This window comes from Notothenia coriiceps, unplaced genomic scaffold (genome assembly GCF_000735185.1).
Source record: "Notothenia coriiceps isolate Sejong01 unplaced genomic scaffold, NC01 NC01_scaffold00000307, whole genome shotgun sequence".
NCBI lineage: Eukaryota > Metazoa > Chordata > Actinopteri > Perciformes > Nototheniidae > Notothenia > Notothenia coriiceps.
In genome coordinates, this window is record NW_011333008.1 from 87941 (window position 1) to 110579 (window position 22639).

A 22639-nucleotide genomic window follows, 5' to 3' on the forward strand; every position below is an offset into this window, starting at 1 on the left:
TGAATTATATATTTAAAGGGCGCAGGCCAAGGCACCCGAGGGAAGAAGTAGTTGTGAGGGGCGGCTTGTGGGTGGTCTTGGGCGGACCATAGGAGGGCTCACGTCCTAACTATAAACATCCACCAACAAATCCCATTAACGTTGTTACCATTAAAGGCAACATTAGGCCATTAACAAGGCGCAGTTTCAAAGCTTCATGCTTATCCATTAACCCTTCCTAATGCAACTCAGGGCCTCACATTCTGAACATGACTTCATTTTCATGTTCCAGGAAGAGCTGACATTAACCCGACCAAGACTCTGGGTTTAAAGTCTACAAGACAGATTCTTCGCTGTCAGAAGCTGACACTAATGGGAGCTAATACCATTTCTCAACTGAGCCACAATGAGGTTTCTTTTCAGGTAGGAATACAAAAGAGTTCTATCATTGTCAGAGATATTAAAGCTCACATGACTATCTGTGTAGTTGTAGTAATACATAACAAGACATTTAACTTTCAATACATTCATCTCTAAAAGGGGACTGCCATTCAGTGTGGCAGTCACTCGCCTGTCGTATTTTTTTTATCCTAGGCTGATCTTGTTTAACAGTGTTTCTAAAGAACTGATACATCAAACCTTTACCAAGAGAATAACACATATTACATTAGATACATTTGTGTGTATTCTTGGGATTTTATTGTACAACTAGACTCACAACATTTCATTTTGCTTTTTGGGTTTAGCCTTGAAAACAGGTTGAACTGTTTATGGTTTACTGGTGTTTTTAACACGAGTATAAGATTATTAGGCACTGGTAAATGCACACAGAGGGTAGCACTTCCCTTTTAAATAACCCTTTGTAGGCTATTTAATTAAAAGCACTTAGCAATCACTAAGAAGCGTAATCAAACTAATTTAGATTTAAACATGCAGGCAGACACCATAATGAAATAAATGTTTAGAGCCTAATAAAATAAAAGGAAGGGTTAAAGAGGGGCAGCAGATGGTGTGGATGCTCCAGAAGGAGTGAGTAATGCCTTTCACTAATGAATAAAGTGCCCTCTGAATAACTGAAGCATTTGAACTCATATCCAGAAATCTAAGTTCAAGAAGTGAAGCCTCAAGTTGTTTGAACACCCCCACACCCCACCATCATGTCAGATGGGTTAATAGGCAATTTAAAAATATTTCTGACACATTTAAGACAACTTTCTTGACATCAAACTGCTTGTCGTTGCACCAGGTCTCTTCAAGAGCTATCACACCAGATGGGAGGTATCCGATTTTGGATAGGAGCCATAACATGCCCTTGTCACTTGCCTTAAGCAACTAGAGCAGGACTCACTTCCAGGCTAAGTGTCTGCACTCCAAATAATAGGTTGAGTAACATTTGTGATCAATTTTTATTATTAGCCTGAAGGGTCCTCAGCTATAACGTCATATTGCAATAGAAAGAGAGAGAGGAAAGGCTGGCACCGGAACAATAAGTTGATTAATTCATAAAGAAGGAAAATGTTGATATGTTCATGTCACTTTACGATTACAATGTCAAACATGTTGCTGGTTCCAACTCAAATAAAATGTGAGGATTTGCTTCTGTTCTCTCTTTTATATAACTGTAACTACATTACATTTCTAGGCTTTTTCAGACAAAAGGATCCTTTTATGAAATTAAGATAGATGGATTCATTGATTAGATAATTTAATTAAAAATAATCAGATTAGATTTATTAAGCCTTAGTTCTAAGAAATGTCAGTGAATAGTGAAGAAATGCCGATTCCAATTACATAGCAAAAGGGGATGTCTTCAAATGTCTTGTTTTGTTTGACCCCATTAAAGGGAGAAAAACAGCAAATCCTCATTTGAAAAGCTTGGTCTAGAGACTCGTTGGCATTTCTGCCTGAAAAATGACTAATCGCTAATCGTTTTGGCTCTTAATCGCTTAATTGAGTCGTTTATCAAGTAGAAATGTCAAACACTGTTCCAACTTTTCAGTTTTATATCGTTCAAAACATAATATCTTAAGCGTTGTGGACCTTTAAAGAGATTTGCAAGGGTCACATTGGGGTCTGGAAACATGTGATGGGCATTTCTCTTTATTGTCTGAAAGAAATGACAGCTGAATTGGTCATGATTATAATTGGAAGTTGCAGCCATGGCACAAAACCCATGCCCTCCTCATCAACTTTTATGGAAACAGACAGAGACGTACAGAAGGTCAACATTGAAACATCCAATGCACGATCAGACTGAAAGCATAGTAACACATTTGGTGGATTTGATTTACATGTTGAAATATTACTCCAGCAGCTTCACATGCCACTATTAGTATTTACCCACTTGCAGAATGTTTTTGTTCAAGTACCTGCTGTTGTGGATATTTTAAACTCGTCAATACTGTAAAGATGTACAATGAGAGTAATCAATAATAAACTGGTGAAAGCAAGCAGCGTTGTCTTGTTGGTTATTTATTTGAAGCTTCAAAGGTACATGTCTCACAGAGTACAGAGTAGTTTGCAGGAGTGTGCACAATAGTCACAAAATAACAAAGCTTATATACAAGATAGGGCGGGCAAACAAAGTTTTGTGTAGCATGGCAGAACGCCTCAGAAATCCACTTTCACGCGGATGTCTCATATCGCTATTTGGACACCTGTGTTCTTGAGCTATAGAAAGCACAACAGTCATCAAATTATGGAAGTTCAAACTTAGTGTGAAAAGGAGTAGTTTCAAATCAGCCCTGTGGCCTTGAAGCGCTTGAGAATAATAATCCTCATTAGAGTAAAAAGATGAAACAGCAAATATGAAGAAATGGTACAGTAGTGTTAGACAATGCTTTCAGAAGCATTTGGTTTTAGCACATAAATTGCCACTACACTGCATGTCAATTTGAACCACAAGTGCTTCCTTTCCTGGTAAAGCCACGCCCTGTCCCAGCCCCCATGCCTCCCTCAACAGGAAATCCTTCAAACATCTGCGGCTCATTGGGCCTGAGGGAGCACTTCTGTTTACCTTCATACTTTTTGAATTCACAAAATACAGGTGCGGGTGTTGCCTCAGGATAACAATATAACCTGATGCTACAACCCCTCCCCCACACTCCCCGTCAAAGGGAAATGGAGCCTTGTCTATACTAAAGAAAAACACACAGTCCTGACCACAGTGGTAGGAGGAGGAGGGAGATTAATCCACCCAGAGCCCATCACTTTTCTACGTGGGTAAACAAGAACGCATCCACTTATCGATCTTAAAGTGCTTCATTAGACGCTACATGAGCCATGGAATAATATTTCCCCAAACACAAAATGGATGATTAATGGAAATATGTGCGCTGGTTGTACTATTGTCTGATTATAATTCACAGCACCTGCTTTGCAATATCAATAATGCATGCCTTGTCATGCTGTAAACAACAGAAAATATTAACAGGTAGATATTTTTATTTGATCTACTCATGGCCTGTGTAGCTTTCATCTCCGGTAATTGCTGTGGCAAGGCCGATACTTTCACATTAGTTGAGCAAAGAGTCATGTATGCTGTTGTTCACTCTTAATGACAGGACTGACCTTCTAACCCTTCACTGTGAAACAGAGCAGGCAATGCTCCACATCCAAATAAGCCAAACAGCCTGGTTGGTATTAAGAGGGCATGACGATTTTCAAATTGTGTCCTGCTTGAGCTTCTGGCTCTGGGGGGGTCCTAAAGCCTGTGCTGGCTAAACAGAGCAGAGAGCGGTGGGAGGAATACGTGGAATGCAGATAATACATACAAAGGATTATGTACCTGCTTGCACATCAAATCTGTGTGGTTTCATGTTTAATACCCATGGGCCAACGTCTGCTTTGATGGAGTACTGTGAAAGCTCAGAGATTAACAAGCGCCGTCACACCACTGAGTCTTCCTACGACTTCAGGACTTTCAGACCTACATGGCGGGATAACTGCAAATATGAATGGAAAGGTTTTACTCATGGCTACTCCAATGGCGCCAAGCTGGTTTTGGTGCGTGATGGATTAGTGTATTCCATAAAGTGTTTGTTTATGAAAAATAAATTCACGGATGTCCAAAAGACAATTTGACTATTGCTGAAGCAAGGTCACAAAAAGTGTTATCCGCCCAGATAGAAATGTCACAACAAACCCAATCTTGCTTTTGTTTGAGTCCTTTGTTTGTGTAAGATAAGATAACCACTCTCAGTTTGTGTTTTTTAGCATATGTCCCTGTCGTCCTAGGAACCCGGGTCCTTTAAAGCATAATAATTTCATTAGTAGAGGCTATTGAATTTTCTTCTACCATTATGACATGAGGGAAGCCATACATCAGGGTAAGTGCTTTTAACCATCCAGCCTGGCAGTGTACATCCTGAATCGCCCCCCTCTGCATCGTGTCCTGTGCGGTACACCCAGAACAATAGAATATGTAGTCCTGCAGAGCTAACAGACGGTGAGTAGCAGACAAACCCCCCACTTCATACAAAACCTGTCAATAAGCAACTCTGAAAGATACCTACAAAATAATGTTTCTACAACGTGGCCTAAAGAGCTCTTGGGTAAAACTCTCTATGGGGCTGCTCTGCACAGACTATTCTCCTTCAAGCAAAATGATACAACCCGCTGTTCTGAAAGTCCTCTGGAGCAAGGAGCTGCTTCCACCCCAGGGTCACACAAAAATACAAGAGCTCCCTCGAAAGTCCATAAAGAGCCACAAGCTGTAACAGAACAAAACCATTAGGCATTTTTTTTACTGGCATGGCACTAAAGATAGCAATGTCCGTTTAGTCTACCACTGATTTCTAAACTGAAATATCTCCACAGTTTTAGCACTGGAACACTGGATTGTCATGAAATTTTGTAAAGACATTCATGTTACCCAGATGATCAAGCTTAATGCCTTCGGTTATTCCCGGATGTCTCCTATGGTGCCACCATAAAATAAATGAAATGTGGCTTTAAAAGGTATGTATCCACAACATATGGATTGATTTCCATGAAATGTGAATTAGACTAAAAGTGAAGATAATCAATTCATTATATTTTTTGCAGCCCCAGTACATATATTCATGTTCCCCTTAGTTTGAATGTGTGTTATATCTGCTGACCCCATTACCTTATACATAGTTTATTATCAGGTAAAAATGTCCCAAGCATGCTATCAGCTTTCGAAGGCTAATCTTAAATGGTTAACTTGAAAAGCATCATACCTTAAGCATGTTAACACAGTGTGAGCATGTTGCTATAATCATTTAGCTCACACAACATGTGAACAAATATGGTTATATTGAGAACATAAATATGTGTAGATATAAAACCTGGGAAATTCAAATTCAGTGAACACAATACATTACTGAGGCCAATAAAAAATATATTTATTCAAGTATAAAATCAGAGGAATCCCCCCCTGAGCACAATTATTAAAAGCCCACTGGAGATCTTGTTTTCTGAACAAATGACTTTGGCTGTAATGTTCTCTTCGTTCAGTGTATCCGTTTTTATGGCTCTGTTTATAAATCAGCGTGTTGTGGCAAGCCCTCCACAATAAGACAGGTAATCCTGAGATTTCCTAGAAAATCCAGGCAGCTTTAACCTAAAACGTCTTACACTCACTGCGAAACAAATCCATAATTAATTGTCAAATGCTTTGCTGTGTCATCCAGTGCGCTGAAGTGAAATTACTATCGTTATATGAGGAAATGATGTGTCATTTCCTCTGTATCTGCTTTTATAAGGGGGGAATGAATGGTAGCAAAATGGGTTATGGCATTTCATTTCTCAAAATTAAACACTACAAAGTTAATCTATCTATCTTCTATTCACACAGACAAGCGAGGCACGGCAATAAAGCAACTTTTATTTGACAAGGGACACGTGTAGACAGGCTGCTTGTGAGTTTACTATTAAACCTCATTGCTTTGTTTATTTTGTAACCACCTTGCAGTTGAGCCAACGTTTAACCAGTATGATGCACATTGAGTTTATTGCTAAGAGATAAACTTAGTACAAATCGGTGTCTAAAACGCACCAGTGGGATGTGTAACGCTCAGAGATTCTCCCCAGGAACAAGAGACTACTTGACCTCTTAAGACATCCCATTAAGACAAATTAAGTATTGCATCCAATTACCAGACAAGCATCTCTTCATCTTCCTTGTAAGGTCTGGCAGTGGAACAGCTGAATACTTAACAGCAAAGCAAAGCGTCTTATGATAACACATCTAACACAAGCCATTTATCATTCAAAGCTTCGCCTGTGCATGTAAAGCGCCACCACTTGACTTGCTCTGAGGAAACAGTGGTACTTTTGCTAAAGCCTTTTGTTCACAACAAGACAGGATTGTGTCGTGTCAGGATTCAATTTCTTCCCAGTAAATAACATTCTGTGCAAAGAACTTCAGATCAGAAAGTTCAAGCCCTCGGGTGATAGTCATAGTTTTCCTAGGGACTGGAATTTGGAAATGTCTTTCATCGAAAAGGGGAACGGGGGGGATTGATTTATGAGGTTGAAAGCAAAAAAACATTATGTTGTACATAACCATAAGGTTTTAATTTAACTCTTTAGATTTTGGAAACAGAGTTTAAATAATTAGCTTAAAGTTATATATAGCTGTTGAATCTAGTTATTTGCTTATATAAGACAATATTTAAATTACATATACATTTTTTTTTTATCTATTTATATATGAATTCTAGGTTAATATTTCAAATGTGTATCCTTTCTTAACTTACTATATAAACCATGTTTCTATGGAAGCATGTGTACTACATCTTCTTGAAAGGTTGGTCCAATGCCATGATTTCAAAAAGGAAAAGCATGTTAGAGCAGGTTGGGTCTGCCCTCCCCCTCCCTCCTTGTCTTAGACCTTTATAAAAGGTTCAAGGGTAGCCCCAAGAGTAATGCTACAGTGTTGACCCATAGAGGACAGGGTCAACCATTTCATCTTCTATCTTGTTTTGTACTTAGGCACTAAAAGAATGACAGGCTCTTAATTCAAATCAAAGATATACTCTTGCCATCCCCTGTGAAGAGTCTCCCTGAATGAGAACTCGTGTCTCCTGCAAGTTCAACCGAAGCAGCATGTAATCAAAGATAGCTTCAGGCATCGCAGACTGCTGCTGCAGTTTGTGAGGGAAGGATCGTGGACACCAGCACAACACAAAGAAACAGCTTTTAAAATCGCAAGAATGTGAATACTGAGGTCAGATGCAGACACAGGGCCGTTCTGTTCACTCCCTAAGGCAGAGTAGAGGAGCAGAACAGTGTTTCATGAATGAAAAATTAATAAACAGCGTCTGAATGAATAGGGAGACTTCTCAGTATTACAATCAGGCTTATTGCCCAACAGAGAATGATTCAGAAATGAATAGATGACAAATCTTCATGTCATTCTATGAGTTGGCCTGGGATGAGATGGAGGTTTCACCTCTACCCAAAAGCTGAGTCAACGACACTGAATTCGCTTTAAAAGGCTCATACAATAACAACCTCTTGTCTTCCCTGTCTCTCATAAGTATGCAGATATAATGACATTATGGTGCAGGCATAATTACCAGAGGCTCACCACTAACCCCCTTCCATGGGTCAGTACGAGCCCCTGCTGCTTGCAGTGGTGGGATAAGTTCCTTTGTCTTGGCTTAATCTATAAGATTTATTTAATGAGGAAAAAGAAGTTCATTAAATGTAAAACAAAAGCCACATAAGCACCCATCTTCTGGCTCCCCACACAGATATGCCCCTGAATGGTATTCCTTAAATATTCTCTGAGGTCGAAGGATTACCATCACAGTTAATGGAGGCCTCTAAAAGAATTCATTAAAATAGAGCATTGCCTCTAATGGAGAATTTGAACAAAGATCCGGGCCATGTTAAGGAAGGGTGTGGCCACAGGCTTTTCATATGGAGGAGAGACAAGCCCCCCCCCCTCCAGTCAGGTTGCAAATGTGAAGTGCAGGGAGAGGCAGCAGCTACTCTGTGCCCTCTCCGAGGGGTGTGTGCTGTTCCATATTAATGACAAAGAGAAGAGCGGGAGCAAGAAGTCACTATCATACACTCATTTGTTTATAAGGAGCCAGCCACACAATACAGTCGGCGGGAGTCCACAAGAATCCAGTGAAAGCCAGGGGCTGCATCAATGACAAAAGACAGAAACAACCTCACTTTTTGTCCCTGAGACAAGGGCTGCCCAATTTCAGAGTGCTGTTGCTCTTTCACCAAAACCAAGGATACCTTCATGCATTTCAATGGGGGTATTCCTGCATAAAGAACGAAGCACTATTGCATAGCCCAGTCATCCCTCTCCTCTCCTGTTGTTAAGCCTTTCTTCACAGCTGAAACAAAAGAACTCTGGTCCCTCCCCTTGAATAACAAATAAACCATTATTTTGCACAGCAGAACGAGGAACATGTGTGCAAAATAAGAGGAAAATGGCCACAAGAATACTGTTAAACCTTACAATGTTTTCTTTCACTTTAAAATGTCCTTCCTTGTATAACTATGAAAACCGTGTTTATAAAAAGCCAATAAAGTGCTAAATGTAACCTGCCAAGTTAACATATAACACCAAAACATGGCAGATGAAGAGGCAATTTGAGTGTGTACAAATGGGAATATATCTCACTTTCTGGCTCTGAAAGTGGGGCAAACCAGTCACCAAAGTTTAATTAAGATTCTTTCTGCTGTTTTACTGATAATCCTGTGTAGAAAACTGTCACAAGCAAAAAAACACCCTTTTTACCGTTGAGTCATTGCCTGAGAGTGATTGCTTTTGCCACACAAGTAATTTCTTTTTCTCAAAGCTAAGTCGCTCATACATCTCTCTGCTCTGTGAGCCAGCAGAGTGAATTGCTCTCTCTGGAAGTTGTAATCAAGTTAATAATGAGAGAAAAACTTGAAGGTTGTAATCATTTAGCACAACATGAGCGATGGGACCAATGTGTTTTCTTTCAACAACTGCAAACACAAACAGAAACCATAAAGAGACATGGTTTGCCCCCTTCTCGGCCCTAAAAACCAACACTCCCCCACCTGTTCAGTGTCCTGCTGGGCATGGAAAGAAACATGTGTGTGTACGTGTGGGGGTGCATAGCAGACAAAGAGCAAATACATTTAGAATTCATGACTGTCCACTTTGTTAAACATCAGAATTACAGTTTTATCCAACTGTACTGTTCTTTGCACATCTAGGGCCATTGTCTATTGTTACAGGGTCTACTGTATGTGAGCAGCTACCACACCATATGGTCCAGTTGCATATATTATAAGCATCATTTCTCTGGGGACAAGCTGATTTGATATTTTATTTCTTGTAAATCTCAGGCAAATGATCAACTCTAATATGAGGTTTCAAATGTAATGACTTCACAAGAACCCGTTATTTTGTAAATGTTGCATCAAAGATTATAAGGTTGTTTTTATCGCAGAAAAGCATTATATATTGTTTGTGTTAATTGTAATCTGAAGATGAAATTACCATATCAGTAGGTAATTAAGCTTGAATCACACATCCGGGCCATAAAGGGCTGCTGCCAGGGGCGCTAGCAGGAATCCTGCACCCCCTGATGGGAAGTGACACTAGGCCTGCACCCTAATGCCGCTTTAATTTACAGTATGATCTCGCCTCTGTGATGAGCCCATGGGTCCCCTTTTCCCTCCACCATTAGCACCTCAGCACACAATTACATTCCACACAAGTCCACAATTCTTCTTTCTTATAGCTTTGCGATTCTTGGTGACTAATGGCATATGTCCCACTTCCTACTCAAAACTATGATCTTTTTTAAAATCAAAAATACAAGTACACTAGAAAAAAAGATTCCACTTTCGCTGAACACAGAGCTGAGCATCCTACAGAGCTTGTTGAGAGATATTATGAAGTTAAGCATCCAGCAGTGTTATGGGTTTGTTCTCTTTGTAAGTCTTAAGGCCCTGACACACCTACCCGATTTTGGGAGTCAGAGGCCGTCAGAGGCAGTCGGGCATTCGCGGCGCCCTACTCAGGTTGGTGTGTCCCGCACCGTTGTTGCTTTACGGCACATTTTCACACCTCCCGCGGCCGATTCAACATGTTGAATCGGCCAAAGAAAGGTTGGCCAAAGAAATCACTCTGATTGGCTCTTGCCTCTTTTCAATGACGAATACACACTACCATTGCCTGCTGGTAAGGACAGTTATTGCCACTCGTCGACTGAAGTCTTTGTGGTGTGTTCGTAGGCGGGCGGCATTGCTGACGCAGGCGACGTAAAAGTCGGGACGCCTTTGGTTCTTTGGTCTCAGGTTGGTGTGTAGCGGCCTTTAAGGCCCGGACACACCGGTCCGATTTCGGCCATCTATAGATGTCTCGCCGTCGATGAGCGTCCTGTTGCCCTACTCAGATTGGTGTGTCCAGCACCGTTGTGTCTTTTCGGCCGTGCCAACACCTTCCGCTGTTGGCCAAAGGTCGTCGGCCAAAGAAATCACTCTGATTGGCAGTTCAGCTTAGCGAAACGGAAGTGAAGAAGGCACACACAGACGGCTATTATTTTTCATTTTCCAGTACCGCTCTAAACATGTTTCAATTATAAGTCGTTATGTGAAACAGTCTGTGATGGACGAGAGTGAAAATGGTACGCACGCTATTTGTTGTTTGTATCATGCAGTCTGTCTTCCGGTTGCCTCTTTTGAATTAAGAATACACACTACCACCGCTTGCTGGTAAGGAGAGTTATTGCCACTCATGCATGCACATTGCGTACGTGCTACTTGGCTGTTTGCTGAAGTCTTTGCGGTTTGTTCCAGTTAGGGCTGCTCAATTAATCGTATTTTAATCGCAATTACGATTTTGGCTTGCAACGATTATGAAAACAACATAATCGAAATAAAACGATTATTTATTTTTTAGTTGGTTTTTCAGTTTAATTATACTTAAAGTTCAGGGTAATCAACTGTTAAAAACATATTGTTTTACATTGAATTTTTTTCAATAAATTGATGTTTTCAAAGTAAATGGATGATCGTTTTTAATAATCGTGATATCAATTATTGACCCAAATAATCGAGATTATGATTTTTGCCATAATCGAGCAGCCCTAGTTCCAGTGCGAATTTTTAGCCAAGACGCAGGAGACGTGAGGGGACACAACAATCGGGTCCGTCGGGACATGTTCTTTGGTGTCTAATAGAAGCAGTAAGCTAACGAGAGGCTACATTCTAGTGATGGGATTTATGGCTCTTTGAAGGGAGCCGGATCTTATGGCTCCGTTCCTTTCAAAGAGCCGTTCAAAAGAGTCGTTCAAAAGAGCCGTTTTTTTAAAGGGGGCGGGGTTACTAGGTTTATCTGCGAAATAATCACCAGGATAATGATTGACTGTATTGCCAGACCTAATGTCAATAATCTGCATGACAAAAGGTGGCGCCATATTCATGTCAGTGAATGTATTTTGAATGTAGCCTTCAGCATCCAACTGCGTTTCCGCGTTTGGCTCATTTTCCATCCGAAAAACACGTTGTCTACCTGTCCTGTACCACTTGTTATGACTTCTCTCTCTCGCGTATTCCGTTAAGACCCACCCCATCTCACTCCTCGTGCTGAAACCTGGTGTTCACTCTCTGTCCTAAACGGATTGTTGGAGCTCGCCCCCCCCTGTGAGCCCAGTGTGCTCTGATTGGTCAAGCGACGTGCAACTGCTCGCGAGGAGCTGCTGTGAGGAGCAGACAGGGTTTCCGTGTCGAAGATAGATACAGTCAGATTAGGGGCGGGTCTTCACAGAATACGTTTTGGGGAAAAAATCAAGCTTTTTAAAAGGCTAGTGGATTTTGGCAGGCAGTGAGTGCGGACAAACGATTGAACGATAACAAGAACGGCTCTCACCAAGTACGACTCGGTTCCCCTCGTTCATATCAAAGAGCCGTTCAAAAGAATCGGCTCGTTCGCGACCGACACATCAATACTACATTCAGCTGGTGACTCCGGAGTCGGGACAGAGAATATGTCAGGAGTTTGGAAATTGAAAGCGAAGGCAGTGTAACAGCCAGATGCAATGTTTGCAAGGCGGAGGTTCCGCGTGGTGGAAAGAACAGAGCTACGTTCAACACGACCAATATAATACGCCTCCTTAGAAGCAAACAACACCAAGAACACGACGAGTACAAAAATATTTGAATTGTGTTACTCCGGTAAGATGGAAATATAATACTTTGTTTATTCATGTTCAGGTTAACATGTTATGTTAAGATGCTGTTGTTCATTGCATTAATACTAGACTAGTTAGTCTTAAGGCTAGAATTATGCACTAAGCCAAATTTGTATTTTATTATTTGTGACTGAATGTGAACTTGTGAAGCTAGTCAAGCTACCTCTTTCCAATAGTTATTTTTGTTTTGTTACTGCACTATCTGCCCTCAATTTGTTAACATGGTTATTTTGTGATGAACCACTGATAAGCTTTATTTTGTTTTGATCCAATGCTGCTGTGAAGCTATCCATGTTGGATAGAATGGGTCATTTCAATAAAAAAAATAACCTTAAGGGACAACTTGAATGCTTTTTTTTCTCTTAATGCATTGCATAAAGATCGGATCGCGCAAAATACGGATACAGCATTTCTAACCAACAAATTTTGTTTGAGTTGCCATATTTTTAATGAATGCATCTGAATTTTGTATGAAGGAAATACTTTGCAAGTCACAAAGAAATCTCTTTTTCAAAAGAAGAAACAACCACAAGCAGTCTTCAAACATCAAGAGGAAGGCTCCAACAAACAAGATGTGAGCTGCACAGCATCAGTACACAAATACACAGTGGTACACAATCTCCCATGTAACACAACTAAAGCCATTCTTTCCTTTTCCAGTACTTTAACGTCACAACATTCCTGGGACAGTCCTGGAAATAAGCTAGTTGAACATGAAAGAAGGAGAACGAATCTATCTCAGGTGAAATTGGGTGACCCTCACAAGAGATTAGTCCATTAGCAAAGAGGAGAGCCCCTTCTCGCTTGACAAGTAATACCAGCTCTGTGGAGCTGCTGTGAGGAGCAGACAGGGTTTCCGTGTCGTCAGAGGGAAGGGTGGGGACTTGGGAGTGAACAAAAAAACAGATGCATCTTTCTGACTATTTGTTCTAGGAGTAATTCAGAGCTCTGTTTTTCAGTTGTATCTGTTTTTGGCTAAAGCCCAGGAGCTGTTGTTTTTTTCAGCAGTTCAAATATAATAGACACAAGCCTGTTTTTTATTACAAGTATTGATGCAGTTTTATTGCAAGTCCCAAACTCAATAAACTCTTTCAGTCAGATTTCTATGCCTGGATTAAGTAGATATATATTTTCCTTTGGAACAGCTGAAAGGAAACCTTTGCCCTTTGCAAGAACATGCAAGAGACTGACCATCTGTTGTGAAAGCAAACACACATGAACATTGCTTGAGGCCTGCTAAACACAAAGCAGTTTAGATGGCCATAAAGTCAAAGCATCAACACCAACTCAGGGCACTCTCCTCCTGTCTCAAGCACACGGCACTGCAGCGGCACAGCAGTGTAAAAACGTCTTAAAAGGGCTGTTCATTTCCTTACAAATAAACCACCTGAGCCTGAATGATAGGTGCTGCATGGTGTTAATTTACAACAACAGGCGCCACCGTAGTGTGACGAGGAAGAGGGAGTACAGTGAGATTAACCTCTCCACCCCTTTCCTTTCTGTGGGAGTACTCTGAGCCCCTGTGCAGCTTTGCTTAATGGCCTGGCTGAGTGATGTGAGCACATGGTGCTGCTACCTGTTGGCCGAAAAGCAGACAACAAGGAAGCCTGGAGAGAGGCATCAACACCCATTGCACAATAAAAACCAAGCGAAGAATAAGCACTAAGAGTTGTTTTAAAACGTTGTACCTTATCGTTGTTCCTTATTTTTCATAGTCAACAGTGGCAAAACATCAATTTTCAAAGCATATTTGAATTTCTTAATGGCAAGTTGCTGAATTCACATCAAATATTTAAAAGAACCCCCACCATTTTCTATTTGTAAAGTCTTGGAAGCATTCGCTTATGCCACCTATTACTACTGCCCAAATCCAAAATGAGACCTGTCCTACGTAATTACTAGTTGGAGCCTGCAGCTCCGCCTCCCCAGCCAACAGGCAGCCAATAATTGCAATAAATCAGACAGGATGTGAACATCATTCCGCTCAATAGCCTGTGTTAAACAGGAGAGAAAACACATTTAAAAAATGAGGCATCATGATGACATCATGGCATGAGCACATGTGCCCCAATGTACCCCACTGCCTGCCTCTCCCATCATGAGGGGGGGTAAAACAAGGAGGCACAATGGAATTGTTAATGTCATATAAGCAGTTGCTATACAAATATGTCCCTTTTATAGAAACGATCAAAAGTGTACCATTTCCTGAGGTGAGCGAAGTTAATAAAAAAGCTGTCTGATCTCATTTTTCATACATGTAATATGTACGTTTTGTTTCATAATTTAACACACCTGCTATGGATAGAAATGCATAGGAGTGACCAATGTGAATATTGTTGGTCTATTTGTTTAGTAAACATCGCCACATCATAAATTGTTATGACTTTATAAAATATATTTCCATAGGTCTACATTTACATGCAAACTATATTCATATAAAAAGCATACATGACTACATTCTTCGACGAATAACTTGAAGTGTACTGCAGCACACTAACTTTAAACTTAAAACGAAGAGCCACTCTTCCCCGTAAATGTGATCGATAACCCGGGCTGAAGTTTTGTTGGCACCTGCGTGTGCCTACTTTCCTCCACACAGTCTACCTGCGGCTCAGAGCACCGAAGCGACCCGCGGGAACACCACGACAGCCCTGATAGTGGGACAAAAGCTTACCTTGCCGGAGAAGCACGGAGATGACGAGGGCACACACACAGCTGGCGGACAACAAGTGCATCCTTGCGGCTCTTTCAGATCCTCAGTCGGCTGCTTGCTTCAGAGGTTTGTTAAAAAACTTGGCTGAGTTGATATTTGAAGCTGGCTTCAATTAAAATGGTCCTCTCGGGCTCCTGTTGTTGGTAGTGTACAGACAGTAGTTCAGTTCAGATTTGGCTCCTCTCCAAATGTTGCATGTGCTCGCAAACTCGCGCTCACATCAGTTCTGGTGGAACAGGTAATTGCGAGGGGCGCAGAGACCAGCGCGAGGGAGGGCGGGGGATACTGTCTGCAGCCCCGCCCCCCCTCATCTGCCCACCCTTCCTTTCCCCTCCAGCACCCCCCTCCTCCTCCCACACAAAAGTGCACCCAACCCCTTTTATTTGAGACAACCCCCCTTAACTCCCCCTCCCTAGCCCTTCTTCCCTCCCTCTCACCCCCTTTACTCTCATCTTCAACTTCTTTTTTTCTCACCCCACCCTTTTCTCTTTCCAACATCCACCCTCACTCTGCATGTAGACAAACACATGCAGGGGGAAACCTTCAATCCAGAAAAACTCCACACTTGTTTCATGCACAATTCCTAGAGGTGAAACACCTTAATCCTCAATATGCATTTAAGATATATTGATGTAAAAGTACATATTAGTATATTTTAGCACTAAAATGTAGTAGTAATCTGACATTTCATTGAGTGAATGCATCTCTTGGTCTTCTAACCTTCGAAAAAACCTCTTATTTGAGAAGCTGCATCTAAATGTCTTATTATTTCTGCTTTTAAACAATGAATCAGTTATCAAAATATAAAGTTGCCCTAACCCTTTTTTGTGTGCATTGAATACTCAATGAATAAACTCAACATTTTAATTTTAATCCAAAATATTGTCTTATTGCAGAGTGTTTAAATACTGTACATCTATGAACAACACTACCAACCTAAATTGGCCATTTTGGGTGATTTTAATTGTTCCAGTGGAGCTGAATGATTGCATTCCTCCTCAATTCAAAGTCAGTTCAATGTTGAAAAGGGTATGTGTCATCAAGATAGACAAGGCCGTCCGGAGTTCCTGAAAAGTTGACATTTTGATTTTATATTTATTTGTTATTTTTGCCTGATGACAGTAACATTTGATGAGCTTATCACAGTGTGATATCTGAATCTGAATATGTCAAAGTAACTTGTAACAGCTGTCCCCTGTAGCAGGGGTTCCCAACTTTTTTTCCCAAGAGTCCCCCCAAATGACTCCTGTTGGAAGTTTATCAATTATTTTTTATATTTGATTGTAATGTAGAAACAAGGCTTTTAGTGACAATCATGTGTTGCGTTAGAATTATATGTAAGAAAAAAGAAAAAAAAAGTCTAAATATGATATTTGGCCTCAAATCATCTGAGGCCTGGGGCCCCCCCTATGATCTTTGGCGCCCCCCCAAGGGGGACGCGCCCCCCAGGCTGGGAACCACTGCCCTATAGCATGGAAAGTACAAGGTGTACACTCATAGTGACTTTCACAAGCTAAACATGCTACTTACCTCCTTTACTTGAGAAAAAAATATATTTCTCCTGACACGCACACTGAGGTATGCTTTCAAACGGCCCCAGACCTGTTCCATTCAGGAAGTGAAACCAAGCGTTGTGCCTCACAGGCGGAGGACAGAAGGTTCATGGTAAAGCAGGCTATAGGATGTGGGTCCAAGGTTAATTATAATGAGAGAATTTCCACATAAATAATTCAAGCTGTAATTAATTATTAAAATCCTTGCTCATATCTCCTTACTTTTCTATTATTTCACTGAAAACATTCAAGAGCTGCGCCACTATAATTAATATCCATACAATTAGCCTACTATGTTAATAATTAGAATTTATGTAAGGGACTGACTACTCCGCAATTGTTCTCAGCTCTGTGTAAAGTCACTAACTGTCTATATTTACCTGCATAGCATGCCATGGTTTCAAGACAGGTTTCTAAAGTAAAGACAAATGGATCGTGACTATGAGGGCTGTTTACTGATTAAATACCACGCTCTAGATTTACGGACATAAAAGTGACAGTTATAGCTAGTTCATTTCACAAGTTGGTAAAAATAAACTTCAGAGCATGTCAAATTTAATTTAAGCCACACTCACAGCAAATGAAATGATTTACCCCTGTTCTGTAACTGCATGATCATGGTTGCCTGATCACAAAATGTGTGCGCCTGCTTGTGCGCACAGTGTGTGTTGGAGCTGGGGGAGGCAATCTATCCGGGTGAACAAGTAAGTATTCCTCACCCTGGGTGTGAAATTCATGTATGATGGTTTGTGCAAATGGAGTGAGTGCACAGGCTGTGAAAACCTAATGCAATTTGATTAGAAGTTAACCGCAAAGCAATATTTTTTCTTGCCTCAGTGCGTTGAGTGCAAAAAAAGAACTATATGCTTTTTTTCCCGGGTGAAAGAGAATGAGACTGAGCGATGGCCGAGCCTGGAGCGTGATGTTCAATTACCAAACTATAACATCTTGGTAATAATTGGAATTGCAGGTGAGACTGGTCAAGGACTAAACAAAAACCGAACAACAAATCCACGTCACCAAAAAACCTTTGAGCAGGCTGTAGAAGTTCTATTCAGATGAATAAATGCAGCTGAAGTTCAGGTTCATTTTGTATTCACAGGAGAGCATTTTCAGTCAGTCCCCGTGACTGCAGAAAGAGATTACACAGAGACTAATGAATTACAATATATCATGTCTGGAGGAACTGCTCCAGCTCCAGCTTTCTGTTATTTGATGAAAGAATGAACGCTCCTATTTTGACATCTTGTGCGACATAGTGTGACATTGCTCCTGCTATGAGCATGGAAACAAACATCCTCGCGTTGCTATGGACTAAGGCAATAAAAATACACATTTTTGACATTGGGGAATGCTGCTGGTGACAGGAAATCAAGCTCTTGTTTCAGGGCTACACTAATTGCCATTGGATTGTTTCAAATAAAAAAAATAAGGAAACTCATCTTTGTCAGATGAATGCAGTAACCTGTGCTATGTGCAGCATGGGCTCCGGCCTAAACAGAATGTTGTTCATTTACAGCTCCACGGTGGTCAGTTCCCTTTCCAATTCTTCATTTTCACCCAGTTAAAGCAGGAAAAATGGCACAAGTTAATTAGGCTTTTCTCCAGGTTTGTGAAAATCAAATTCCTTCCATATCCTGTGGATGTGTTTGCCCCTTCTGAAAAGCTCCTGGGAGGCAGACGAGTGATTAGTCTCCTAAAGATTGGGCTTCAGTAAACTGTGTCAAGCAGCGAACACAGTGACCCGACATTTTCAGCACGGCCAAGGGAAAGGAAGATCCGCTTAATGGCTAGTCTTGTGCGGAGCGGCAGCCCAACTTTGGATCGATAATTGCTTCATTAGGTAATCTGATTGAGTGCGTGAGCAGCCTGTAGTCGATGCAGAGTTACCTCTCTTTCTGTGAAGAGTCTGCGTTTTATTGATTCAACTGTTCTCTGTAGAGCCTAACTTTTCCCCCCCAACTAATCCACACATTTACATGGAGAAAAGGAGAATGGATCTCTTTGTTTGAGCTTCTCATGCCATCCATACCTCACTTGTATTAAAGCCGGTCAATATAAACTGCTCCTTGATAACAACAGTAAAACAAATGAGGAATCCAAATTCCATGTCTTATGTCTGCTAGGTTGTTTCTGGTGGTTTAAAAGGTCAAATGCGTCAACAATGTTGCATGCATGCAATGTTCTGCATATTTCAAACAGTTGTTCAATTTGACTGAGAGCTAATGATAGATGTTGTGAGTGAATTACTCCATTAACTGGTGGTTTGGCGTTTCTAGACCTTTTAGCTGAAAACAGGTAGAAAACATTGAATGTGAACTAAAACAGTAAAGTTAAACGGCCGTCCAATCACGACCATGAGCTGAAAGACACTAGTGCACTTTGGAGCTGAAGGGATTGGTTAATCATACTCTATGAGTTTGTCACTGCAAATAACATTTGGACATAGTCATCTGATCCATTGTTAATACATATTATTTATTTTAGTCTTGGTGTTTTAAATGTCAAGTTTTTACTTCTGAGCTTTATACGCATCTACATTAAGCTTTGCAGCGTTATCGCTGTAGCATTGACCTATTCTTTAATGTCAATGGTTAGCGTTGGTTTTTATATTATATACTCTTTCTGTCTTTATGGTTCTTTAACATTCTTTTGTGAATATAAATTATGAAATAGGTTGAGCCCCAGTAACACATATAAACTCAGTTTTAATGATTATCTGAATAGCTAGCATGTACATTTACACTATTTACTACACTATGTCATTGCATCAGTACTTAAACCTTTAACACTGGGACCATTTCTCAGTTTTGACCATGCTATTTTACTGTCTTAATTGTAATGTATTTTCACCACGTGTGAGGTTTTTTAAACTGGTATAGTCAGTTAATCCTGTCTTGTGGAACCGTGTTGCAGCATGTGAGTGCAAATTTACCGAGACAAATTCCTTGTGATACCATTGTGCTTGGTGAATGAAATTGATTCCTGGGCTCTATGACCTTATGGGAAGATGCTACAGAGAAACTACTGCAAACATAAGGAGAATAGTGCATTTTCAAAAAGATATTTCTACTGCCTAACATGATTTTTTTTAACAATAATAAAACCTATGATATATGCCTAAATCTTCTCTAAAAGGAAATTACACTCTTTGGAGTAAACAAGGCATTTATTTGAGACATTTGCTCTACCCTGACATTTAGATCAAGGCGGACTTCAAAGTCTTGCTCAACAGTGAAGATAAGATGAATAGTTCATGGGGTTCAGCAAGTTTCTGTGTCTTAACACTATCCTAATAGAAAGACCAAATATGAACTGAAACCAAAATATCAAAGAAAAAAAACGTTTTAAATGAAATAACATTTTGATGGATTCATATAAGGCTAAGAAAACCAACCCTGCTGATTGTGGATCAAATCTGTGAGGCCGAATCAATTACACCAGAGGCTGTGGGAGAGTTCAGATGTACTGCCGGTGAAATGTTCCCAGCCCGTCTCTGCCTTCATCCTGCGTTGGATGCAGCTGTTGGTGTGCGATATATTCGACAAAATCTGGCATGCTGGTTGTGTCTGTTTTCCCAAATTACCTGGTTGTAAATGCATAAATGTAATTCATTGGCAGCATGAACAGCAGAGAAATTATTCATGAAGGTGCAGAGCCGTCTGGTACAACTCAGCCATCTGTCAGCTGTCAGTATTGTTTATTCCTCACCTAAGCCTGAAACAATTTGTTGGTTTGTCAGATAATGGCGGCTCGTTTCAGGTGCTTAAATGCCGCCTGCTGCAGGCTGATGCTTTAAAAAACAGTTCAGAATAAAAAGAAAAATATGGCAGCAAATGTTTTAGGAAGACGGTTTCTCCCTCTTCCTTATAATGAATCACAACACACAAATGTTCCATGAAATTAACTCTTAAACAAATGATAAGACATGTTATGGCAATTCCGTTATTAGAATTGAAAAAGTTAGAACGTCCTTTGTCGGGATTTCAAAGGAAAAGTTGTTGGAATATTATTTAATGTGCTGCTTTTTTCTGTACATTAAAATGGGTAAAGCACATTGACATTCTGTTTGCTGTAATCTCTAAAGCAGAAGAGGTAGATACCAGCTCAAGTGAGATACAATCTTGTGATATATTGGAGTGAAAAGGGCATGTCAAGAATATGAAACAGACCAAAAAGTAATCAAATATAAAACTTCTTTTTTTCCAACAACAACTGAATCAGGTGCCATTTATGGTCAAAGAGTGAAGACTGTTTTGATTCATTATGAGTTTGTTCAATAAAGAATAAGAGGGACTCGTACTGCAGACTGTATGTTCCGTTTTGAAGCTTTGCATGCATTACAATAATCTCACTCCCATTTTGGCTGTTTGAAAATGCGTTGCCAGACAAAGTTTTGAGAGTGAGAAAGGGTATTTGTTGTTTCACCTACCACAGCATTTATAGCCTAAACCGTCTGGGACTTCACAAAAATTCACAACATTATAACACTGCAAGAAAATAACCTGAAAACTGAAAGCCCCCGATCTTCTATGACTCTATAACTGATGCTGTCAAATTATCTAATCTAACATTTTGTAAGGATGCCACAGAAAGATAACAATGCTTTACAAAATGGCACCCTACAATTCCCAGTAGATCCTCCTGAGTGAAGGCACCTCTTGGAAAACCCCAAGAGGTTTTCCCGTGTGTCACTGAATGCCTGAGGAGCCTGGATAAGTTGGGACTTACAGATAAGTTTAATATTAGCACATTTCAAATGATGATTTGAGATCTTCTCTGTAACCCGCAACTATGGATGAAAATAAGCCATTCAGGCTAACTCCTACATCTTCTGAGAAATGCAAGAATGATCGAATGTCAAATATAACAATAAACTAAAAGCAATCAAACTTTTTGAACACCTTACTTTACATTACCTAACCTTGGTAATTATGTCAGTTTCTTATCGTACCGGTTTTTTGTTTTTTTCTCAAACAAGCTGATGAAAGCAATTAAAATAGTGAAGTTCTGTGCTATAAGGAAATTAATACAATTAGCTGAAAGAAACTAAAAAGGGTAACTGTAGCGTAGTACTCATTATAAAGAATTGCCCATATCAGAATCATATTATTCGAATAATGACACACAACACACAGTGAAGAACTTTAATGTAGTATTTGCTAAAGGTAAGACCTATTTAAAATAGGTTATACACTGCTAGCTTGTGAATTTCCCCCTTTCTCATCTTTATTTAGCCTCTTATAATACATAATTTGTTCATCTTTTGGTTATATTTTGTAAGTTATTATTAGACATTATAGTAAAAAGAACAATAATGTACCTCTGAGGTGTGGAGTAGAAGTATAAAGTAGCAGAACATGGATATACTCAAGTAAAAGTACCTCAAAATTATACTTTTACAGTAAAATGTGTATGTGCTCAGTTTCTTTACACCACTAAGCGCTGGTGTCTTAAAGCCTATATCGGTTATTTGTTAACACCTTATAAGGGAGGTTGATGCTCTTATTTTATTATTGCTGCTGTTGATTTAAAATTATTTTGATTAAAAGGTGGTATTATTAAATAAGGAGCTGTGTCCAAAACGGCCTATATTAATTTCCAGTGATGCTTTTTTGCAGTCTATGAAATAAACATTGGTAGCTCTGCAGCCTTCTCTGAATTTATGCTCATCTCCAACAGAGAATAGGACTTGCCTTTTGTTCTGAGGGGGTGTCAGATTTCTGAATGCACTGCTGCTCACGATACTTGTGCTGGTCCCAATTGGTGACAGTCACACACAAATACAAACACATAGCCTATATTTATGATACTCTTCCATTTTTTCTTTCTGAATTCGTTGATTGCACGTTCTTATGTTTCAAAGCAGTTCTACCACTAATTGTTTCTGTCTTTATCTTTGAATTCTTTGATACCAAAACATATCAGATGCTGTTTGATTTCTCTCCAGAGTTTTCTGTTTGGTAGTTGCCTTTAGTGAATCTACTGTAAAACAATTACAGATGCAGCATCTTTTGCATGCATGAAGTGATCAAATCAGTTTGAAATGCAAGCGACAGAAAACCTCACACACAACCAATCCATTTACAGAAAGAACTGCATTACAGAACTTTGCATTGCCGAAGTATTTCAAGGCAAGTTTATTTATATAGCACCTTTCAACACAAGGCAATTCAAAGTGCTTTACAAAAATGAAAGACATTAAGACAAAGGCATTTAAAAAAACTAAT

The 22639-nt window shown here is 40.0% G+C and overlaps 2 protein-coding genes across 3 annotated transcripts in view; one reads left to right on the top strand and one right to left on the bottom strand.

The window, feature by feature from the left end:
• LOC104941017 (CD166 antigen homolog) overlaps positions 1-15089 on the bottom strand; it is a 32808-nt gene extending 17719 nt beyond the window's left edge. For both annotated transcript variants that reach the window (XM_010766060.1, XM_010766054.1), the window contains exon 1: positions 14818-15089. In XM_010766060.1, coding sequence (XP_010764362.1) covers positions 14818-14878 — 61 coding nt within the window. In that variant the 5' untranslated portion in view covers positions 14879-15089. The remainder of the gene's footprint in view (positions 1-14817) is intronic.
• A 5065-nt stretch (positions 15090-20154) lies between these two features.
• The window catches only part of LOC104941222 (microtubule-associated protein 6 homolog), an 11347-nt gene continuing 8862 nt past the window's right edge, over positions 20155-22639 (top strand). Inside the window, exon 1 of the mRNA XM_010766293.1 lies at positions 20155-20171. Coding sequence (XP_010764595.1) covers positions 20155-20171 — 17 coding nt within the window. The remainder of the gene's footprint in view (positions 20172-22639) is intronic.